The sequence below is a fragment of the Muntiacus reevesi genome, chromosome 9, assembly GCF_963930625.1.
Source record: "Muntiacus reevesi chromosome 9, mMunRee1.1, whole genome shotgun sequence".
In the NCBI taxonomy this organism is placed as follows: domain Eukaryota; kingdom Metazoa; phylum Chordata; class Mammalia; order Artiodactyla; family Cervidae; genus Muntiacus; species Muntiacus reevesi.
Window position 1 is genome coordinate 4,929,746 of NC_089257.1, and position 20,022 is coordinate 4,949,767.

The 20,022-nt window shown below is 42.3% G+C and overlaps 1 protein-coding gene and 1 pseudogene across 1 annotated transcript; both read left to right on the top strand.

Annotated features, from left to right (window-relative positions):
• Nucleotides 1–3,489: 3,489 nt before the first annotated feature.
• Nucleotides 3,490–4,419, top strand: LOC136175353 (olfactory receptor 4C13-like). The gene has a single exon (XM_065945680.1). It carries the CDS (start codon nucleotides 3,490–3,492, stop codon nucleotides 4,417–4,419), a length of 930 nt encoding a protein of 309 aa, XP_065801752.1.
• An 8,260-nt stretch (nucleotides 4,420–12,679) lies between these two features.
• On the top strand, nucleotides 12,680–19,562 carry LOC136175354 (TP53-binding protein 1-like; annotated as a pseudogene).
• Nucleotides 19,563–20,022: the final 460 nt, after the last annotated feature.

The following is a 20,022-nucleotide window of genomic DNA, read 5'->3' on the forward strand; positions in this document are numbered from 1 at the left end:
CTTCAGAATACCTGCTTCTAAGAAAAAGCCTTTCCATCAAAGCAGATAATTAGTTCCTGGGAGAGAAAAGAGCAGCTATAAGACAAAGTCCTTGAACCTGTATTGGAACCTTGTTAGACATCCACACATGCAACTGAAAATGACTTTACTTGTTATTTACATTTCCAGAGAAAGACTTGTCAAGAGTTGAAATATCCATTTGAAGGTGTTTCCACCACATTTTCTGCCTGCTGACTTTTGGAGTAGACCATCCATGGATGATCATTTCTTCACGGTTTTCTATATTAATGTATTCTAAGTTCAAGTTCCAGGTTTCCTGTGAAATTTCACTGACTCTTTAGGCTAGAAGGAAATATGTAAACATACAGAACGATTTATCTCCTATTGATTTGATATTGAGTTCTCTGAATAGCTTCTTTCTGAATGTGTCACATCTTTCTTATTGAAAGTTCCTTATCCTAAGAGGAAGTCAGTTTGAAGTTGGGATTAGTTCTGAATACCCTCAAATATCATTAATATCATCTAAGACCAGAAGGTAAGTTCTTCAATAGTGGTGATGCTTAGTAAAGATTGTTACTTTATATATATTGTTGTTGTTCAGCTTCTCACTTGTGTCCGACTCTTTGCGACCCCATGGACTGCAGCATGCCAGGCTTCCCTGTCCTTCACCATCTCCTGGAGCTTGGTCAGACTCATGTCCATTGATATGAGTTTATGTATATAGTAATTACATTTTAATACTTTTCAAAAACAATAGCAATTTTAAAGAGTTAAATTTTAAAATGTATTTTTAATTGTAAAAGAAAGAATTCACCTCATTCTTCTGCAAAATGTTGAAAATGACAATCCCAGTGACTGAGCATCTTAGTTTGGGAATTAGAAACCCAGATTAGAATCTTGCCTTTTCCCACCTTGCAGCTTCTTGATCTGGGGTGTATTTCTTGCAACCTTATATTCTTATTTCTTCTAATACCAGTGAGAAGACTAATACCCCTCTCAGGCTATTATATGAATATAAATGTATCCAGCACACTGATGAAGACACACAGAGGAACTTTACCTATTTTTATGACTATTTTTCATAGAGGATTAGGAAGAATTGACTTTTATGGCAATAATACAGAAAAAAATCAACCCTCCATTAAACTGAGGAACAGTCATCTGCAATTTTAAAGAAGCCAAAGAGACCCATATTTTGCATAGCAGTTGCTCCAAAGAAGAGTTCTACATATCCAAGTTTGGACTAAACAAGTCTTGGTTTGTATCAATAATGATGTTGATGTATTTTTGTGTGTGAGGTGTATTTAAATTTTGTTTCCAATGTCATGATTAGTCCTAATTATTAAAAAGGTATATGATAGCAAAAAAATGTAGGTTAGAGAATTGGGTCTTACAAACTTCTTAATCTTGATGAGATTCAATTTTTTCATCTGTCAAATTAAGTTAATGACATGATTATTGCTATTGTGTGCTATGATTATTTTTGCTATATGGATGGAATGATACCATTCACATAGATTTATCCCAGATCACTTCTCTACATGGATGACTCCTCGCAGGCAGCTCTGTGTTTGAAAGCTGGATTATCCATTCGTAATGTGCCTATTTATTTGTGCACCATTTGCAAACACATTTTTTTTAGCAGTTTACTAATATCACACATTTAGCCTCTGATTATTTGCGACTTCATATAATAACAGTCCAGAAGTGTACTTGTTGTGAAGGAACTGTCCTTTATTTTCTGACCCCTCCCCAACTCCCCCATCATTCTCTCCAGAAATAATGAACTCCAGTTAATGGCTGGGTGTGCATTTTTGTAGATGGTTTGTATGCATGAATGTGTTTTTTGGAATGACAGTGGGTCATAAGGTACAGCTGATTTGTTAAGTGTTACTGAACAGTGTGTGTGTGTATTTCTGCCCCGTCCTTTTCCTGTTGTCTGGTCTGTCTGTCTGTGTCCATCACTTTGATAGCTGCCTCCTATTCTGTGAGTCATTAAATCCAGTCCTCATGATGGGACATTTGCTGATCTTGTAAATAGCTCTACAGCCAGCATCTTTGCACACAGCTGTTTGCCGCTTTATCTGCTTCCTCAGGATAAACTCCTAGAAGTGGGGTTGTTAGAGCAAAGGTAGGCCGTTCCGTGGAGGGCCCAGGAAGCTTTGCCAGCCTGAAAGTCTCATTGGCAAGGTTGAGAATCCATTTCCTCCCAGCTGTCCCCAGGGGTCACTGCCCAGATGGGCCCACCCACCAGTATTGACAGCCAGACATCTTAGGCTGAGGCTCTAAGCTTAAATTTGCATTGATCTCTGTTTACTTGGCATGTCCACTTTTTTCTATTGCTGCACAGTATGAAGTAGCGCTAGTGGTAAAGAACCCACCTGCCAAATAGGAGACATGAGACGTGGGCTTGATCGCTGGGTCAGGGCGATTGACTGGAGAAGGAAATGGCAAGCCTCTCCAGTATTCCTGCCTGGAAAATCCCATGAAGAGGGGAGCCTGTTGGGTTACAGTCTATGGGGTCGCAAAGAGTCAGACATGACTGAGGCGACTTAGCATGCACTCAACCATGCCACGCATATAGTAATCTATTGTTAAAGGTATATCTATAGAATATTGGGTTAGGGAAATTTATAGGAAAGATGTTAATTTTATTACTCTCACTCCCGTATCTTTTCATTACTTTCCCATACCAACGCTCTGCTGCAATTTGTGTCAACTCATACATAGTCTGATTCTTGTATTCCTTTCAGCCTTGCATCCTCCTATCATAAATATCACACAAATACCTTTACTGGAATTATATGCAACATTCCCTGTTTCTCAAATCTCTGTTCATCCTTATACTCACATTCTCAACTCCCTTACATGGCTTCCCATTTCCAAAGAATAGGGAGATAACCCATCATCCATTCATAACTTTTACATCCCTTTTCAACCTCTTGGGCTTAGCTACGACTATGTGCTTACTCAGTCATGTCAGACTCTTTATGACCCCATGGACGGTAGACCATCGGACTGCTCTGTCCATGGGATTTCCCAAGCAAGAAATGGCGTGGATTGTCATTCACTTTTCCAGGGAATCTTCCTAACCCAGGGATCGAAGCTGCCTCTCCTATTTTTCTTGCATCGTCTGGCAAATTCTTTCTCACTGAACCACCTGGGCAGCTTTGCTACTGCTATGTGTAAGACCTGATGACTCACATTAGGCTCTGGGTCAGCTCAAATGATCAAATGTGGGCAGATGGTCTACTGCTGAGTGTGCATAGGGCTCCTCATGTCTCCAACTCTAAACTCCTAGGAGAGGATTTGAGTTAACTTCAAGAGATCAGAAATATTTTCTTCCTTTATCAAAAGAAAAAAAATACTCTTCAGAATTCAAAACTCAATAGAATTTGGCAGTTATTACATGGAAAGTATAATGAATCAAGATTGAGATAATACAATGTATTTTTTTCAGGTTATGTAATTAATCATAATATAATATACATGGAGAATAGGAATAATGTGACAGAGTTTGTCCTACTGGGACTGACACAGAACCCAAAGCTGCAGAAAGTCACATTTGCCGTCTTTCTGGTCATCTACATCGTCTCTATGGTGGGGAACGTGCTCACCTTGGTCACCATCACAGGCAGCCCGTTATCACGGTCCCCAATGTACTTCTTCCTGGCTCATCTCTCTTTTATTGATGCTTGTTACTCCTCTGTCAATAACCCAAAGTTGATTGTAGATTCCCTCCATGAAACAAAAACTAGCCCTTTCAATGAATGCATGACTCAGATCTTTGCGGAACATTTGTTTGGAGGCGCTGATGTCATCCTGCTCACCGTGATGGCCTATGACCGCTACGTGGCCATCTGCAAGCCGTTGCACTACACAACCATCATGAACTGGCAGTTGTGTTGGCTGCTGATTGGAGTGGTGTGGGTGGGAAGCTTTCTTCATGCAACCATTCAGATCCTCTTCATCTTCAGGTTACCCTTCTGCGGCCCTAACGTCATAGATCACTTTATGTGTGACCTGACCCCTTTGCTCAAACTTGCCTGCATGGATACCCACACTCTAGGGCTCTTTGTTGCTGCCAACAGTGGTTTCCTCTGTCTGTTAAACTTCCTCCTCTTGTTGGGCTCCTATGTGGTCATTGCATACACCCTAAGGACACACAGTTTGGAGGCGAAGCGCAAGGCCCTCTCCACGTGTGTCTCCCACATCACAGTGGTCATCATATTCCTTGTGCCCTGCATTTTTGTATATTTGAGACCAGCAACTACTTTTCCGATTGATAAAGCAGTTACTGTGTTTTACACCATGATAACTCCCATATTAAATCCTTTAATCTATACCTTAAGAAATGCGCAGATGAAAAATGCCATTAGGAATTTGTGCAATAGAAAAGTGATTTCAGGTGATGGATAGATAAAATGTACAGGAAGCCCAGCATTGATTCTACTAATGCAAAAGTCAAATGCACATTGCTGATGCTTTCAGCAGAGAATACCTTTGAGAGAAAAGGAAAAGAAATAGCCAGTATACATCATAGATCCTGCAGGGGGGACAAAAAATGGGTACAAGAAGGTCAGGAAAACTTAGCAGGACACTACTTTTGCATGTTTGGGACATTCTACCAGGTTGGCGCTTAGGTTTTCTAGTTTCATCATGTGTGTGGATCAATAAACTCATTCTAATAAAAGAAAATAAAGTAAAAAAGAAAAGCAAAACTTCATATTTAGCAATAATCTCTGTAAAAATCCAATGAAGTCGACATTGCTAGTATCCTCGTTTTACAGGTGGGAAAGCAAGCAGGAAGAGGAAAGTTCCCAAACAGAAATACTGAAGATTATTTAGCTGTGTTTAGCTGAACTCTCAGACTATGTTCTCAGCTGCTGAGCTGTGTTGCCAGGCAATGACAACAGAAAGGACACATGACTACTTTATTGCTTCCGTTTTTGAGACAGGCACTGTGCTGAAACACACGCACATATATACATATATATAACTCTATATATGGTATATAACTCGTTTAGGGGTTCAAACTAACAGGCCATTTACCCTCTAAGGGGTACGTATGTTATGTTGCACCACATTTCCAAATTCTCTTGCTGCTTTCAGAATCATTTTGCTTTGCTTAGGTCATGACCTTACCCTGATAATCCATCAGAAAGAGTGAGGATTCAAGTAAAAGCATAGTTTAATGTCAGACAGAAATGTTGCTTTATGAAATAAATTAAATGTCATACTCTCTGTAATACTTACCTACTTGCTAACAATAGTTTCTGAAGTAGCACAACACCTGCTTTATGATAAACACTGAATCAGTTCAGTTCAGACTCTCAGTCATGTCTGATTCTCTGTGATCCTAAGGAATGCAGCCCGCCAGGCCTCCCTGTCCATCACCAACTCCCGGAGTTACTCAAACTCATGTCCTTTGAGTTGGTGATGCCATCAACCATCTCATCCTCTGTCATCCCCTTCTCCTCTCACCTTCATTCTCTCCCAACAGATACTGAATAAATCAGTGTAAATATAAGGGAAGATGAAAAACTCACATAAAATATACAGCAAAATGTACCATTGCACACCTGGATTTATATTCAATATTACAGCTGGGGCAAGTAGGAAAGGCTCTAATAATTTGTATCATAAATCCAGGAAATGTATTGGAAATGGATAAAAGTAGAAAGTCACTAACTTTGGTCAGCCTGATTCACTGATATGGACTCACTAAGCAGTGGTAATAGTTGAGTCTCTGAGTTGTGTCTGACTATTTGCAACCCCATGACACTGTAGACCAGTCGGCTCCTCTGTCAGTGGGATTTCCCAGGCAAGAATACTGGAGTGGGTTGCCATTTCCTTCTTCAGGGGACCTTCCCCTCTCAGGGATGGAACCCAGGTCTTCTGCACTGCAGACCATCTCTTGAATTGCAGGCAGATTCTTTGCTGATTCAGCCACCAGGGAAGCCGGCACTAAGCAGATCCTGCATTTAGTGTAGCAACTGCAGGAGGTAAGACAGGCTTTCACAGGCTTTCTTTTGGTGTCTAAGATATGAACCAAATGGTAACCCACAGTGAGCAGCTTAGAAATACCCAACCTGCTTTGGTTTAATACAGAGGATTAGTTAATTCCTGGTTAATCAACAGAAATCGACTGTAACATAAGCAAATTTGTTATTGAGAATCCACTCAACCTCCCTGGGAAGGTACAGAGCACAAAACTGTCATCACAGCCGTGAAAGATAAATTTGAAGGGGGGAGTTTGGCATCCTTGAGAAGCTCTGAGATGGCTCTTTCTATATGCCAGCCCTCTGGTTTCTGGTTTACAAATTTGAATGTGTTACGAGTGATTTGATCCTGGGGAACAGGAGGCAAATAGTGGCACTCGACCCCAAAGGCAAGGCGGGCTGAGTTACTGTACTGGGCAGTAGAGGGTAGTGCTATTGTTAATAACTCAGTGTTACTTCCCATTCGGTGGCCGTTGTGATGATGCCTGCACCAGACGGCGACCTGATGTACTGTGTTCATCATTTCTCCCCAGACAACTTGTGTACTTAAACTTTACTTGTACTTAAACAACTTATGTCCTTAAAACACAGTGAAGAATGGGATCATGAAAACATTAACCCAGAAAGGGGGAAAACTTGAAGAGTAGATAAAGATAAGGAACAGTAAGGTTGTGGGGAATACCCTGTTTTCCTCCTTTGATCTGGCCAATTGGGGGGGACCAGGTCATTTTCCACTTCTCTCCTGCACAAACTCTTCGAACTCCTTTGTGAACAAAAAACTTTGTAAAATATAAAATGGTGGGCTCCCAGACTCATGGTGAGGTCGCCTCCATGCATGGATGCATGGATTGCAGTCTCTCTGGGACTCAGGCATGCTGATTACTGGACTTAACAGCTGCTAAGAGCCAGAAGAAGATGCTTTACCCCTGACTGTTGAGATTCATTTACTATGTGCTATTTCAAATTCACTTCTTTCCTTTCACTTTGATCCTTGAATGGTACCAGCCTAAATACTTGATAAACTGGTGTTTGCTACCAACATGTGGAGTACATCCTGAATTCTTTAAAGGAACCTCTGAAGCAAAGCAAATGATAGTGTCAAAATGACAATCAGAATAATCAGCAGAAGAGGACTTATAGTGTTGTCCAGCTGATCGTGGTGTTCCTAGAGTGAAATAGAGAGGATACTTTCTCAGTTCTCAGTTGAACAGTGTCAGCAGAAAAGTTCTAGATTACATAAAGAAATATCTAGCTCAAATCATTAAAAGAGAAATTCATGTCATCAAAATCAATTCCCAGACTTGAGCCAGTTTACAGATTCAGAATGCTATCATTCTGAATGGGGGATTAAGTACCCTTGAAGGACGACTTTGGTACCTTGCTAAAATTTTATAACGTATCTTTCCCTCAGATTTGTACCTTCAACCTTTTATCAGGTTAACTATTCACTGTGGAAAAGCAAATAATCAGATCTTTCAGAACACTGGCTTTGACCTGAAACTTATTCCAAGAGATCCAAAGCAATACTGTAGTCCCTCAATCAGAGTAAGGGCATATGGAAGCCTGTCGATCAATGGAATTTTAGCTCAGGTCTGTTTCCAGTGAGCCCAGTGATCATGGAACCCATGCCGTGGTTATTTCCTCAACTCCAGAATGCATAATTGGAATAGATATTCTTAGCAACTGACAGAATTGTTTGGCTAACCTGTCAAGTAAGAGACATTATGTCAGGAAAAGCCAAGTGTAAGACACTGCTACTGTCCTGCCTAGGAAAAGAGTAAATCAAATCTAATTCACATCTCTGGAGGGATTGTAGAGATTATTGCCAATGTCAAACCTTGGAAGATGCAAGGGTGGTGATTCCCACAGCATACAATTTCAGTTCTCTCATTTCGCCTGTTGTGGAAGACAGATGGATCTTGGAGAGTAAGTGGGTAATTCTGAGGTTAACCAGCTTCTGTATCAGATGCAGTTTCACCCCAAGAGTAAATTATCAGAACTGCTGGTACCTAGTATGTAGCTAAGCTTCTGGTTTTATGTCTCTGTCAATAAAAACTACCAGAAGCATTTAGATTTCAGCTTGAAAGGCCAGCAGTAACCCTCCATGGTCCTACATCAGGAATGCATCAGCTCTCACCAGAATTGTGTTGTAATATTGTTTATAGGGATCTTGGCTGTCATATTCTACAAGGTATCACATTGATTCATTATACTGATGACATCATGCTGATTGGACCTACTGATCAAGAGGTAGTAACTGTTGAGGTAATCAACAGTTGGAAAAAGAATTTCTAACAGGTTGGAAAAGAATTTCTAGACACAGATCATTTCAGAAGGGAGTGAGTTTATAAAGAGTGTCAAGCAGAGAGGAAGGCACTGCAAATGCAGTGGGCCAATCTCCTGACAGATCGGGGGAAGTCAAGAGTTTTCATGGGTTAGTAGCCAGTTTTTACAGCTTCCAGGAAAAGCAAATTCCTGCTCAAAAGTTGGCATTAGGTGATTGGTTTGGGTGCTATAAGGTGACTATTGGGGTGGGCATTTTTGTCTAATCTGAGGTTAGGTAGCCTGCTGGTGATGATCAGGGGGGTTTTCAGCAACAGTTACAATGGGGCTCAGCCAGCTTCGGAGGTGACCTCAGTTCTGGGCTCTGCTTCTGTGGCCTTGGGGCAGTACTCAATAGAAATTGCTTTAGAGGTTTGGTAAAATATTTCCTGTGTTACAGGTCAATACAAGTTCAGCTAAAATTAGGAGACTCAAGGTCAGTGAAATTTCTAGAGACCCAGTAGCATGAGGCGTTTCAAGCTATCCCTTTAAGATTCTGCAGGATCATTTGTTCCATCTGGCTTCTCCTATAACCAAAGATGGTGCATAGTGTCCCTGGGACCTCATTGGATTTGGGAGTCAACATATCTTTCATTTTGGAGTATTAATCTGGCTGATTTATAAATTATTCATAATACTGTTAGCTTGAAGTGGGTGCCTGAAATAGAAAAGATTCTGCAAAATATGGGCTGTTGCATAAGCTTCTCTTCCACTTAGGACAAATGATCCAGTAGATCTATGATGCTTGATGTGTCAGTGGCAGAAAAGAATGTTGGAAATGTCTGCCCTCCATATGTGAATTTCAGTGAGACACAGGATTTGGGGAAAAAATTCTTGCCATCCTCGAAAGATAACCACTCCCCTTTTTATGAAAAATCTCTGTAACCTGCTAGTGGTTCTTAAAGGAACCTGAATGCTTCATCAAGGGCCACCAAGTCACTATGCAACCTAAGTTTCTGTCATGCACTTGGTATCTATCATCTAACCCATCAAAGTCATAAAGTGGGGTGTGCACAACAGTACTCCATCATCAAATGAAGTGATACATACATGATCTGGTCCAAGTAGGACCAGAGGGCAAAGTTCCAGAGAGAAGTGACAAAAATGCTCATGGTCCCTGCTCCCACTGCATTCCATTCTCTCCCCCTGCCTGCCCCTATGGATTCACGGGGTCAACTGACTGAGGAATGTAAGACTTCAGACTTCTAAAGGGATAGTTCTGCAATGATCTCCAAGATTGGAAGCTGCAGAAAGGCAACCTCATCCTGAAAATACCTGAAGCTCAGTAGTGAAGGGAAACTGTCACAATGGGTGCGTTCAAGCGGTGCATCTAGTTGATTACTTTACTTGGAAGGAGAAATGTACAAATGTACAACATATACTCATTTATAATTTTGGTCTATGATTTGTCAGAATGGTCAGAGGCTTGTGGGGGCGAGGGGTATAGTTGCAAGATTGGTGACAAGAAAATTTGACGAAGAGGTATATATACACACTTGCTTGAATGGGCAAAAGACATGAAACTCCTTGCTTCCCAAATCACAATGGTTGAAAATGGAAGTAACAGTCTCTACTCTTCACTGCAGTTAGCTATTAGCAAAATTTGTGCTTCCTGTTCCTATTAACTTATGTTCTGTTTGCTTAGAGGCTTTAGTTACAAAGAGAGAAATGCTTCCACCAAGAGGTACACAAGATTCTGTTGAGCTGAGCACTGAGTCAGTGATGCCTTCTAACCATCTCATCCTCTGTTGTCCCCTCTTCCTCCTGCCCTCAATCTTTACCAGCATCAGGGTCTTTTCAAATGAGTCAGCTCTTTCATCAGGTGGCCAGAGTATTGGAGTTTCAGATTCAGCATTAGTCCTTCCAGTGAATATTCAGGACTGATTTACTTGAGGATGGACTGGTTGGATCTCCTTGCAGTCTAAGGGACTTTCAAGAGTCTTCAACACCACTGCAGTTCAAAAGCATATATTAGTGAATTTCAAAATATTAGTAGATTTTTGCAATGCATGGGACAACCAAAAATTATTTAGACTTGAGAGAGAATTATTTCTACCATATATGTGAACTATGAATTTCCTTTCTTGAAAAGGAAAACACTTTGCAAACAGAAATCTATAATGGTTTCTAGGAATTCCAAAGGAGAATAATGGCGTGAATAGTAGAGCCCAGACCAGTTTTAGGGAAGGGAAATAATTGTGTTTAATATTGTTATGGTGGATAAATGATACAATGCGCTGTGTCAAAACTCATAAAACTACATAACAAAATTGAAAATTATGTCCTTTATTAAGCATATATCCATTTTGGTCATCAGTTTTAGCAAATATACCACACAAATGCAAGATGTCAGAAAACTGGGAAATTGAGATGGATACGGAAAGGGTATTTGTGAACTGTTAGTATTTATTGCACAGTTTTCTGTGAACTTAAAGCTTTTCTAAAAGTAGCCTGTTTAAAAGTTTATTTACCCAGGAGGTTCAGTGGTAAAAAATCCGTCTGCCAAGCAGGAGACACAGGTTCAATCCCTTGGTGGGGAAGGTCCTCTGAAGAAGGCAACATGCTCTGGTGTTCTCTCCTGGGAAATCCCACGGACAGAGGAGCCTGGTGGGCCACAGTCCACGGGGTCACAAAGAGTCGGGCACAGTTTAGTGACTAAGTAGCCAGCAGCAAGCTCAGCTTCTCTTTACCATATTTAAAATATTTTATTTGAACTTTTATTTAACTTATTCTATATGTGCATACTTTATTAAACTACATATTAATGCCCACAAGTCCTCTTCAGTTTACCCTAGGAAGCTATACAGATATCATTAATGAACACGCTGCCTCTTGTTTAGTGGCATGGTATGACATCACTTGACAAGATAACTCTGAATGCCTTTTGAGCATTAAGAATAGACACAGGGATGTTGTGGGGGATGCCGTAATAATCTCGAAAAGAGACTATGATAGTTTGAACCAGGTGAGTAGCAGTGTGTGGTCAGAAAATGTCTGCTATGAATTCAGTTTTAATTTTTGATGGGAGTGTAAAATGGCGCCTCCACTTTGGATAATGTTCAAGATGGTTAGCATAAAGTAAACATACACTTAGCATATATTCCAACAATTTTATTTTTAGCCAAATATCCTGGAGAAATAGTATGTTTTCCAAAGCTTTGTACTATTATCTTCACAACTGCTTTGTACATAATAGACAAGAGACTGCAATAATCCAAATATATATTAATAAAGAGAAGGATAGAAAGAAAGTCACCCAGTAATGTCCGACTCTTTGTGACCCCATGGACTGTAGTCTTGCAGGCTCCTCCGTCCATGGAATTTTCCAGGCAAGAGTGCTGGAGTGGGTTGCCATTTCTTTCGACAGGGAATCGTCCCAACCAAGAGATGGAACCTGCGTCTCCCCCGTTGCAGGCAGACGCTTTACTGTCTGAGCCACCTGGGAAGCCCCAAAGAGAAAGATAAGTTGGAATAAAAATATAAAATTAAATCTTTCTCAGCCATAAAAAGCAATGAGTTACTGATACACACATCATTGATTGATTGCAAAAATATTTTGTTCAGTTGAAGTCTCGTTGGATGCATAAGACAAGTGCTCAGGGCTGGTGCACTGGGAAGACCCAGAGGGATGGGATGGAGGTGGGAGGGGGATCGGGATGGGGAACACATGTGGATCCATGGCTGATTCATGTCAGTGTATGGCAAAAACCACTACAATATTGTAAAGTAATTAGCCTCCAACTAATAATTTCCCCCACATTTCTGAAAGAACAGAGTTCTCTTTAATGGAAACACATGATATTCTGAGCATGACAGTCACTTGCCAACCAAACTCCCCAGTTTCATCCACAGTTTTCTCATGGCGCTTTTTACCTCCATAATCCTTGCGGTGTAGATCAAGGGATTTAACATGGGTGTGATGATGGAATCAGACTCGGCCATCACCTTGTCTATGGGGTAGGTGGCCACAGGCCTAACATACAGAAACATAGAAGGCACAAAGAACATGATGACCACAGTGAGGTGGGAACCACAGGTGGAGAGGGCTTTATGCCGCCCTTCAGAGCTGCAGGACTTCAGGGAGCAGAGGGTGACCACATAGGAAGTGATGAGGATGAGGAAGATGGCCACACACATCACCCGGCTGTTGAGGATGACTAAGAGGCCTGGACTGCGGGTGTCTATGCAGGCCAGTTTCAACAGTGGGAAGAAATCACATATAAAGTGGTCTGTTGTATTGGGACCACAGAGGGGTATTTGACACATGAAGAGAAGCTGCACTGCGGCACGGAAAAATCCCCCACCCAGGCCCCTCCCAGCAACAGGCAGCACATCCGAGGCCTCATGATGGTCACATGGTGAAGAGGCTTACAGATGGCTACGGAGCGGTCACAGGCCATCTCGGTGAGGAGGAGGATGCCCACTCCACCGATGAAGTGCTCAGCGAAGAGGGCCTTGCAGCCTTCCAGGGAGATGGTAGTGCTCTAAGAGAGGGAGTCCACAGTCAACTTGGGGGCAATGACGGAAGAGTAGGTGACGTCCAAAAGGGACAAGGAGGTAAGGAAAAATGCATGGGTGACCTCAGACGCTGACTCGTAACCATGGTTACCACAATGAGGAGGTTTCCCAAAACGGTGGACAGGGACATGATTAGAAACACGACAGAGGGTATTTTCTGCAGCTCTGGGTACCGCGTAATGCCCCCAAAATGAATTCTGTCACACTGTTTTGATTTCCCATGTGTCAGCTGCTGATACGAGCTCCAGCTAAGAGTTAGAAGACCTGAAAAAGCAGCACCTGATTTATAACCAGTGATTATTTGATTTCAAGTATTTCTGGGATCTCAGGGAACTTATGGGTTTTTTGTTTTTCTGTTGTGTTTTTTGTGTCTTTTTTTTTTTCCTCATTTATTCATTCTCCAGCAATTGGCTCTTAATAACCTGCTAAATAAAGAGGTTAAAAGAGAGCTACTTCGTTAATGTTATGTTCTCCTTAGGCTTTTTTTTTTTTTTTCTTCTCTTTTTAAACGGTGTTTCCATGTGAAATACATTTCTCCCTTTTACTCTTATTATTCATTTTCCACACCTACCTTCTCCAGGCACTAGAATAATGCCATAACTGACTCTATTTTACAAATCAGAGAACTGATTCTCACAGACTTGAGGCAACATAGCCAAGGTTGTACAGCAAGTGAGCGGTGAAGCAAGAATGTGGACCATATCTTCTGACTCCAGAATCAGTGCCCTCAAACATCAATATTTCTCCTCTGGTCATTGCACTGTGATTTTATCATTTACCAATCATGGTACTAAGTATATTACAAGATACCATACAACCCTGCTTTATCTTCAAATAAATATGAAGTAGCTTCTTCTTTCTGTGCTCTTCTCAAATGTTATGATGATTCTTCAGTAATTCAGTGCCTTACTTATAAATATTAAGTTAATGGAATACATCTAAAACTATAATTTCTGAATAATATATTGCTCATTAATGAAGATCACAAAACATGACGATCTAGCAAAGACCCAGGTCACAATATAATCCACTCAAACCTGAGTCGGTCCTAGTCATTCCGTTCAGTTTTCTCTGTTCCCTAAGTGGAGTTAAGGATTCTAGAATACAATAGTGACATTCAATAATTAGTTTTTAGACTAATTTTTAGAAATGCCAAAATATGTTGAACTTGCAGGCCCTGAGGTTAGAGTTTGCTGGGGATAACATCAAAATGATCAAAACTCAACTCCGAAAGACTTCAAATCTAATCAAAAGCCACTCTAATCTGAGGGCACCCTTTACTATGATTTTTATGACCCAGTTGAGGGAAGGAGTTCTCATCACATGTTCCCAGAAGGCTGGGTCACCACAAAATGTTCCTCAGTTCTGGTACAGATGATCACCCATGTTGAGTTAACTTTACCACACACCACTGATGTTACAGTATTCTCCGTACATTCTCAGATGGGCCAACATCCCTCTCCAACACCCCACAGCAAGAATGGACACCTTGACAGCTGTCAGTTCTTCAGTCACATTTCAGTAGTGTGAACACCAGGCCAATTTCTGTTACAGAATGCCCTGGTGAGAAACAATGCAGAAAGATCATTCTCGAAATATTTGTAGGCACCAAATGTTGTACCGAGAGCATCTGCCATGCTCAGTTCGTACCAAGAAGAACTTATTATACTTCCCTGTTAAAGGCCATGCATTATTAACCTGATCTATCCTATATCCTAAGTTTTCTATCTCCTTTTCCTGCCCAATTCTGGTAGCTATTTTCCAATATCTCATTAGAAGAATTCACAGACACCCCTTCCAATGATCACCATTATATAAAAATCTCCAAATCAAAAAAAAAGTAATTTTTTAGAGATAGATGTCATATATTTTAAAGGATTTTCTCTGTGTGTGTGTGTGTGTTTATGCACACACACCCAATTAAATATCACAGAACTGCGAAAGTTCTATTGAGTAATTTTGTTAATTAATTTGCAGCAAGAACTTGAAGTGAAAAAAAAAATGAAATGAATAAGGAGATATTGTCTCCGAGTCACACCTAAAATATTCACCAATATTGAGAGTAAATGTTCTCTTAGGGCTTCCTGGGAGCACAGTGATAAAGAATCTGCCTGCTTATGAAGGAGACAAGAGACCTGGTTGTGATCCCTGGGTCAGGAGGACCCCTGAGGTAGGACATGGCAGCTCACTCTAGGATTTTTGCCTGAATAATTCCATGGACAGAGGAGTCTGGTGGACTGGAGTCCATGGGGGCAAAGAGTCGGACATGCCTGACAGACTGAGTGCACATATGTGTGTATAACAATAAATCTGAATCCTGTGACTGGGTTGTGGACGCATCATTATGGAGATTGTACGTGGCGGTAAATCATGCTGCCATGTCCCAGAGGGGCAGAGAGGTCAGAAATGACACTAATGTAGGCATTTAGCTCTTCTACCTTTCAAATGCTGAATTCTAAGATGATAAATAATTTTGGCTGAAGACCAAGCATGAAACTGAACTTCACAAAGTAGCTATTTAACAATCTTTTGAAAGATACTCAAATACGAGAAATAATTGACTACACATTGAAAAGTTAGCCTTAGGTGCCATGTATGTAGACAAAGAACACTTCACAAAGGGACACCATGTCTTGAATGTGAAGTGGCTCTGGGCCCATGCCCTGAGGGACAGGAAGTGGGAGAAGAGTGATCTTAGGAAGATGCGCTGCGTGAAAGCAGAGAGTTGGCATGAACTTACAGATGGGGAGAAAGGAAAGGGGCCTTGGTCTCCATCCCTGACTGCGCAGGGCACTAGAGACAGAGGCACCTTTCAAGGTCGCTGATGTAATGTCTTCAGAGAACCTTTTATTATGTTGGGGGAATTGCAGCCTGCTACGGGAGCCATTTTCAGTAGCTTGATAGTAAAATTCATCTCTAAACCTTTTTTCCAAGAAACCACTGTTGCTAGAGTTTTGAATCCGGGCCGTATTCAGTTGAACAAAGAACTATGATATCTTGCAGTACTCTAATAAAGATCCTTCATTATTATGCCTCTTCTCCTGAATTCTAAAAGTGGTCTTTAACTGAGGTATGCATGCAGGTGTATGGAAATACTTTTATAAGTATTTTCCATATTAATAGAAACATCATAAACCTCTAATCTAATTGTATAGATCACATATTTTAATGATATTTAATAAATAAGAATAAGTCTTTCTGCCTCAAAGAAATTTTCTTTCCTTCACAGGACTCTGGTCCATGTTAGTGTTGAAAAAATTGTCTTACAAATGACAAGGAAAAAGAGGTTAAGAATTGACATTTTTAAACTGATATTGAAAGCTATGAACTCAGGTTGTTTTGAGGATTATAATTTTATCCATGTTCTTAATTGAGGCAACAACAACAAAAGAGAACATACTTTTGTTTAATTCTTTGCTAATCTTGTGAAAGTTTTCATCTCTGGTCACAAATACTCTATTTGTCTTCTTTTCCGGCACATAACTAGATTGCATCTCCTTACTCCTTATTGAAATTTATGATATTATTTTGTAAATCTTAATACTGACACATCCTGAAACCTATAAATTAGACTCATAGGAAACATATTTTTATGTTCATAATTGCTGTTCATAGTAGTCAAATATCTATTGACTGGATATTGAATAAACACATTTTGAAATAATCCCATAATGGAGTGTGATAAGGCCATGGAAATGAATTTACAACCAAATTCAACAACCAAAATGAAATATAGTAGGGCTGGATAAAAAAATAAAAGCAATTCCAAGAAATCTGCATATAGGATATTAAGTTCTGTAAAATTCAAAGCCAGGGAGAATATATATAGATAAAAATGTTTTATTTTTAGGACAAAATTAAAATATTTGTTACTTTTAAGAAGAGGTGGACAGCAGATAGGGAAGGGTTTAAAATGTTTAATTAAGGGTAATATTTTAGTTCTTGAGGTGGTAGTAAGTTTACTAGGATTCATTTTATTATTTACATAAATGCCAAAAAGCAGTATGGAGTAGGAAATGGCAACCCACTCCAGGATTCTTGCTTGGAAAATTCTGTTGACAGGCGTCTGGCAGGCTACAGTCCACAGAGGTTGCAAAGAATCAGACATGTCTGAGTCGACACACCTGAGCAAGCGTGCATGCACAAAAAGGAAATAAAATAAAATGAATAAATGAAAGACGGTAAAATTTTTTGGACATGGATGAATTCTACTGTTGAAAATTTATTATAAAAATGGGTCTCTTCTATTGGTTGGATCTGCTTCCTTTTTGTTGACTTCATTTTTAACCAGGCTGTCTCCATTATGGTAAAATTAGGCAGGAGTTTCCAGTCTCCATTTTTGGTAATTCTATTAGGAAAAAAAAAGATAGTGACTTTTCTCAATAGTGAAGAAAAATTATTTTAATAAGATGTTTTCCTGAATAAGTGTCTCTTTATTAGTTATCAAAACAAATGGAAATGAATTAGAAACAGATGAGATTTCTACTCATTGTTCATATACATTTTAATCCTCAGACTACTTGTTGCAAATCTGTGGTTTCTTGGTGAAGGAAAGCTCTAGCACACAAGATAAAATCTTGCTTCAAGCACCCTGGTGCCTTCCCTAGATTGTAATTACAGATAGTTTACAAGGGATAGCGAATAAGAACAGAGGGGCGCCCTCAGATCGTAGAGAGTCAGGAGTGCGAACCGGAAGTCTCCCCTCAGAGACGGCGGCTCTGAGGTGACCTGGGGACTCCAGCTCCTTCTCCTCCAAGGCCTCCAGCTCACACGCACGTCAAGCGGGCCGAGCCTGTCCGCCATGCTCAGCACCGGCAGCCCCGGGAGAGGGGCCGCTCAACCCAAAGGGAAAGCCAGCGGGACAGAGCCTGCCGAGTGTGCCTTGCCCAGCTCCCGAGGGGGCCCAGGGAAGCCGAGTCCTAGAAAGGGTCAGTCAGACAGGGACGCCAGAGTGTGAGGGGCATGGTGATGCGGGCCTTGGCATCAGACAGGCAGCGAAGGCTCCAGTCACGCCTCGTGGGCGAGGCCAAGGGGCCGCCCGCCTTCTCGGACCACTGGAACCAGGGAGGCAGCTGTGCCTGGCCCCCTGGGCATAGAGGGCATTTCACCTAGCATGTCGCCAGACGATAAATCCTTCACCCGTGTCAGGCCTCGCGCGCCAGGCTCCAGCGGACGGGCAGACGCGGGTGCTGGTGCTTTGCGTCCACGCGACTCTCCCGAGGTTCCATCCCAGACTGCTGCTGGCCTTTCAGAAGGCTTAGATGCCTCCTCTGCAGGGAACAGCTTTGTGGGGCTCCGTGTTGTAGCCAAGTGGTCATCCAGTGGCTATTTTTACTCCGGAAAAGTCACACCAGATGTCGGAGCCGGGAAGTGTAAGCTGCTCTCTGATGATGGGCCCGAGTCTGGCGTGTTGGGCAGAGATCCTGCTGTGTGGCCCCATCCCCCTGGACACGGACGTGACCGCCTCTCGGAGGATGGGTATCTCAGGGCAGGAGTGGTAAGACGGCACAGGAGTCTGGAGAGCGTCAGAGCCTTGAGAAAGAAGGCCAAAGGAAGTGGTCCAAGCGGATGGCTGCCATGCTGTCCTTGGAGCAAGGAAGCAGACTGCGAGAGCGGTGTGGCCTGGGCCCATGGGAGGCGGTAACGCCCGCACCAAGGCAGCAGGCGGCAGCTTGGACAGTGTGGTGGATGGGAGACGGAGACGGCGAGGTAATGTCAACTCCCCAGCCACCCCACCACGTCCAGCAGCAGCAGCAGCACCCCTACCCGAAAGGTCCCGGAGAGCCCTCGTTCCTCTGCGGGGGCCCTCGGGCCAAAGGAAGCTCGACACTCCTGAAGAGGAGCGGCCCCTGCCAAGCGAGGCCGGAAATCTGCCGCTGAGAAGCCTGGTGCGGCGGGGGCAGGAGAGTTTGTGAGCCCCTGAGAGTGGCGACAACCCGGGTGCGCCCTGCCCTGGAAGAGCAGAGAGGGCCTCTGCCCCTCACCAAGACCTTGTTTCTGGCCACACCTTTCTCCTCACCATGACCACAGCAAGCGACAAGCTGGCTAGCCGCTCCAAATTGCCAGATGGTCCTGCAGGAAGCAGCGAGGAGAGGAGGAATTTGTAGAAGCTCCCCCTTTCAACAAGCAGTACGCAGAATGCCAGCTTCGAGCAGGAGCTGGCCACATTCTTGAGGTCAGTGAAGCCCAGTAACACCGCCCACCAGGGTCCCCTAACTGCGGGTCAGCGCTGTCGAACCCGGAAGTACTTCCTGTGCCCCTGGGATTCCTTCTGTGGCTCCTGTCTGCGTCCATGACAGCTGCCACGCCAGCCAGCTCCAGAATTACCGCACTTACCTGCTGCCAGCTGGGTGCAGCCTTGAGGGGCAAAGGAGTCTGGATTGGCACCCCCGTGAAAACCCTTTCCAGAATCTGAAGGTACCCTTGGAATCAGACCAACAGCAGAATTTCCTGGAGCTCTGGTCCGAGATCCTCATGACTGGGGTGGGGGCAGCCTCTGTGAAGCAACACCATGCATGCGCCCATAACAAAGACATTGCTTTAGGGGTGTTTGCCGTGGAGGTGACGGTCCCCTCATGCCCAGCCTCGGTGCGGAAGTGTGCTGACGCATTGCAGCTGCCTGTGGTGGGACAAGAGTGGGTGACCCAGTGCCTCATTGTTGGGCAGAGAATTGGATTCAAGCAGCATCCAAAATATAAACACGGTTATGTTTCTCACTAAGGATACTTGGTCTCACCGGTTTTATTCCCTGCTGTTGCGGTGATTATGTCTTTACCAGGTTTTAAATGTGTCGTGTGTGCAACTGGATTCCTTGCATGGATCTTGTATATAGTTTTATTTGCTGGGCTTTTATGAAAAAATAAATGTTGAATCTCTTTGGTTGTAGTAAAAAAAAAAAAAAAAAAAGAACAAAGGAGCACCCTAGAGCACTGGGTGGAGCAGAGTAGCTTTTTTGTGATCCACTGGGGTTTTTTTTTTTTTTTTTTTTTTTTTTTTTTAACTAAAGTCAATCTTGTTTTCTTCCTCTCCTCTGTCACTCTTCCTGCCATCCATTTGAATTTTCCTCTTTTTCTCTGGTAAATTTGGTCAGCCCAAGGCACCTAATGCCTTCCTGAGTATAAGGAAGGGTAATTTATTTTTCTGTTGGCTAAGTGGACAAACCAAAGGCTACACCTATTAC

Excerpts from the sequence above, each read along its gene's own strand:
- LOC136175353 (XM_065945680.1), top strand. The coding sequence starts at position 3,490 with ATGGAGAATAGGAATAATGTGACAGAGTTTGTCCTACTGGGACTGACA.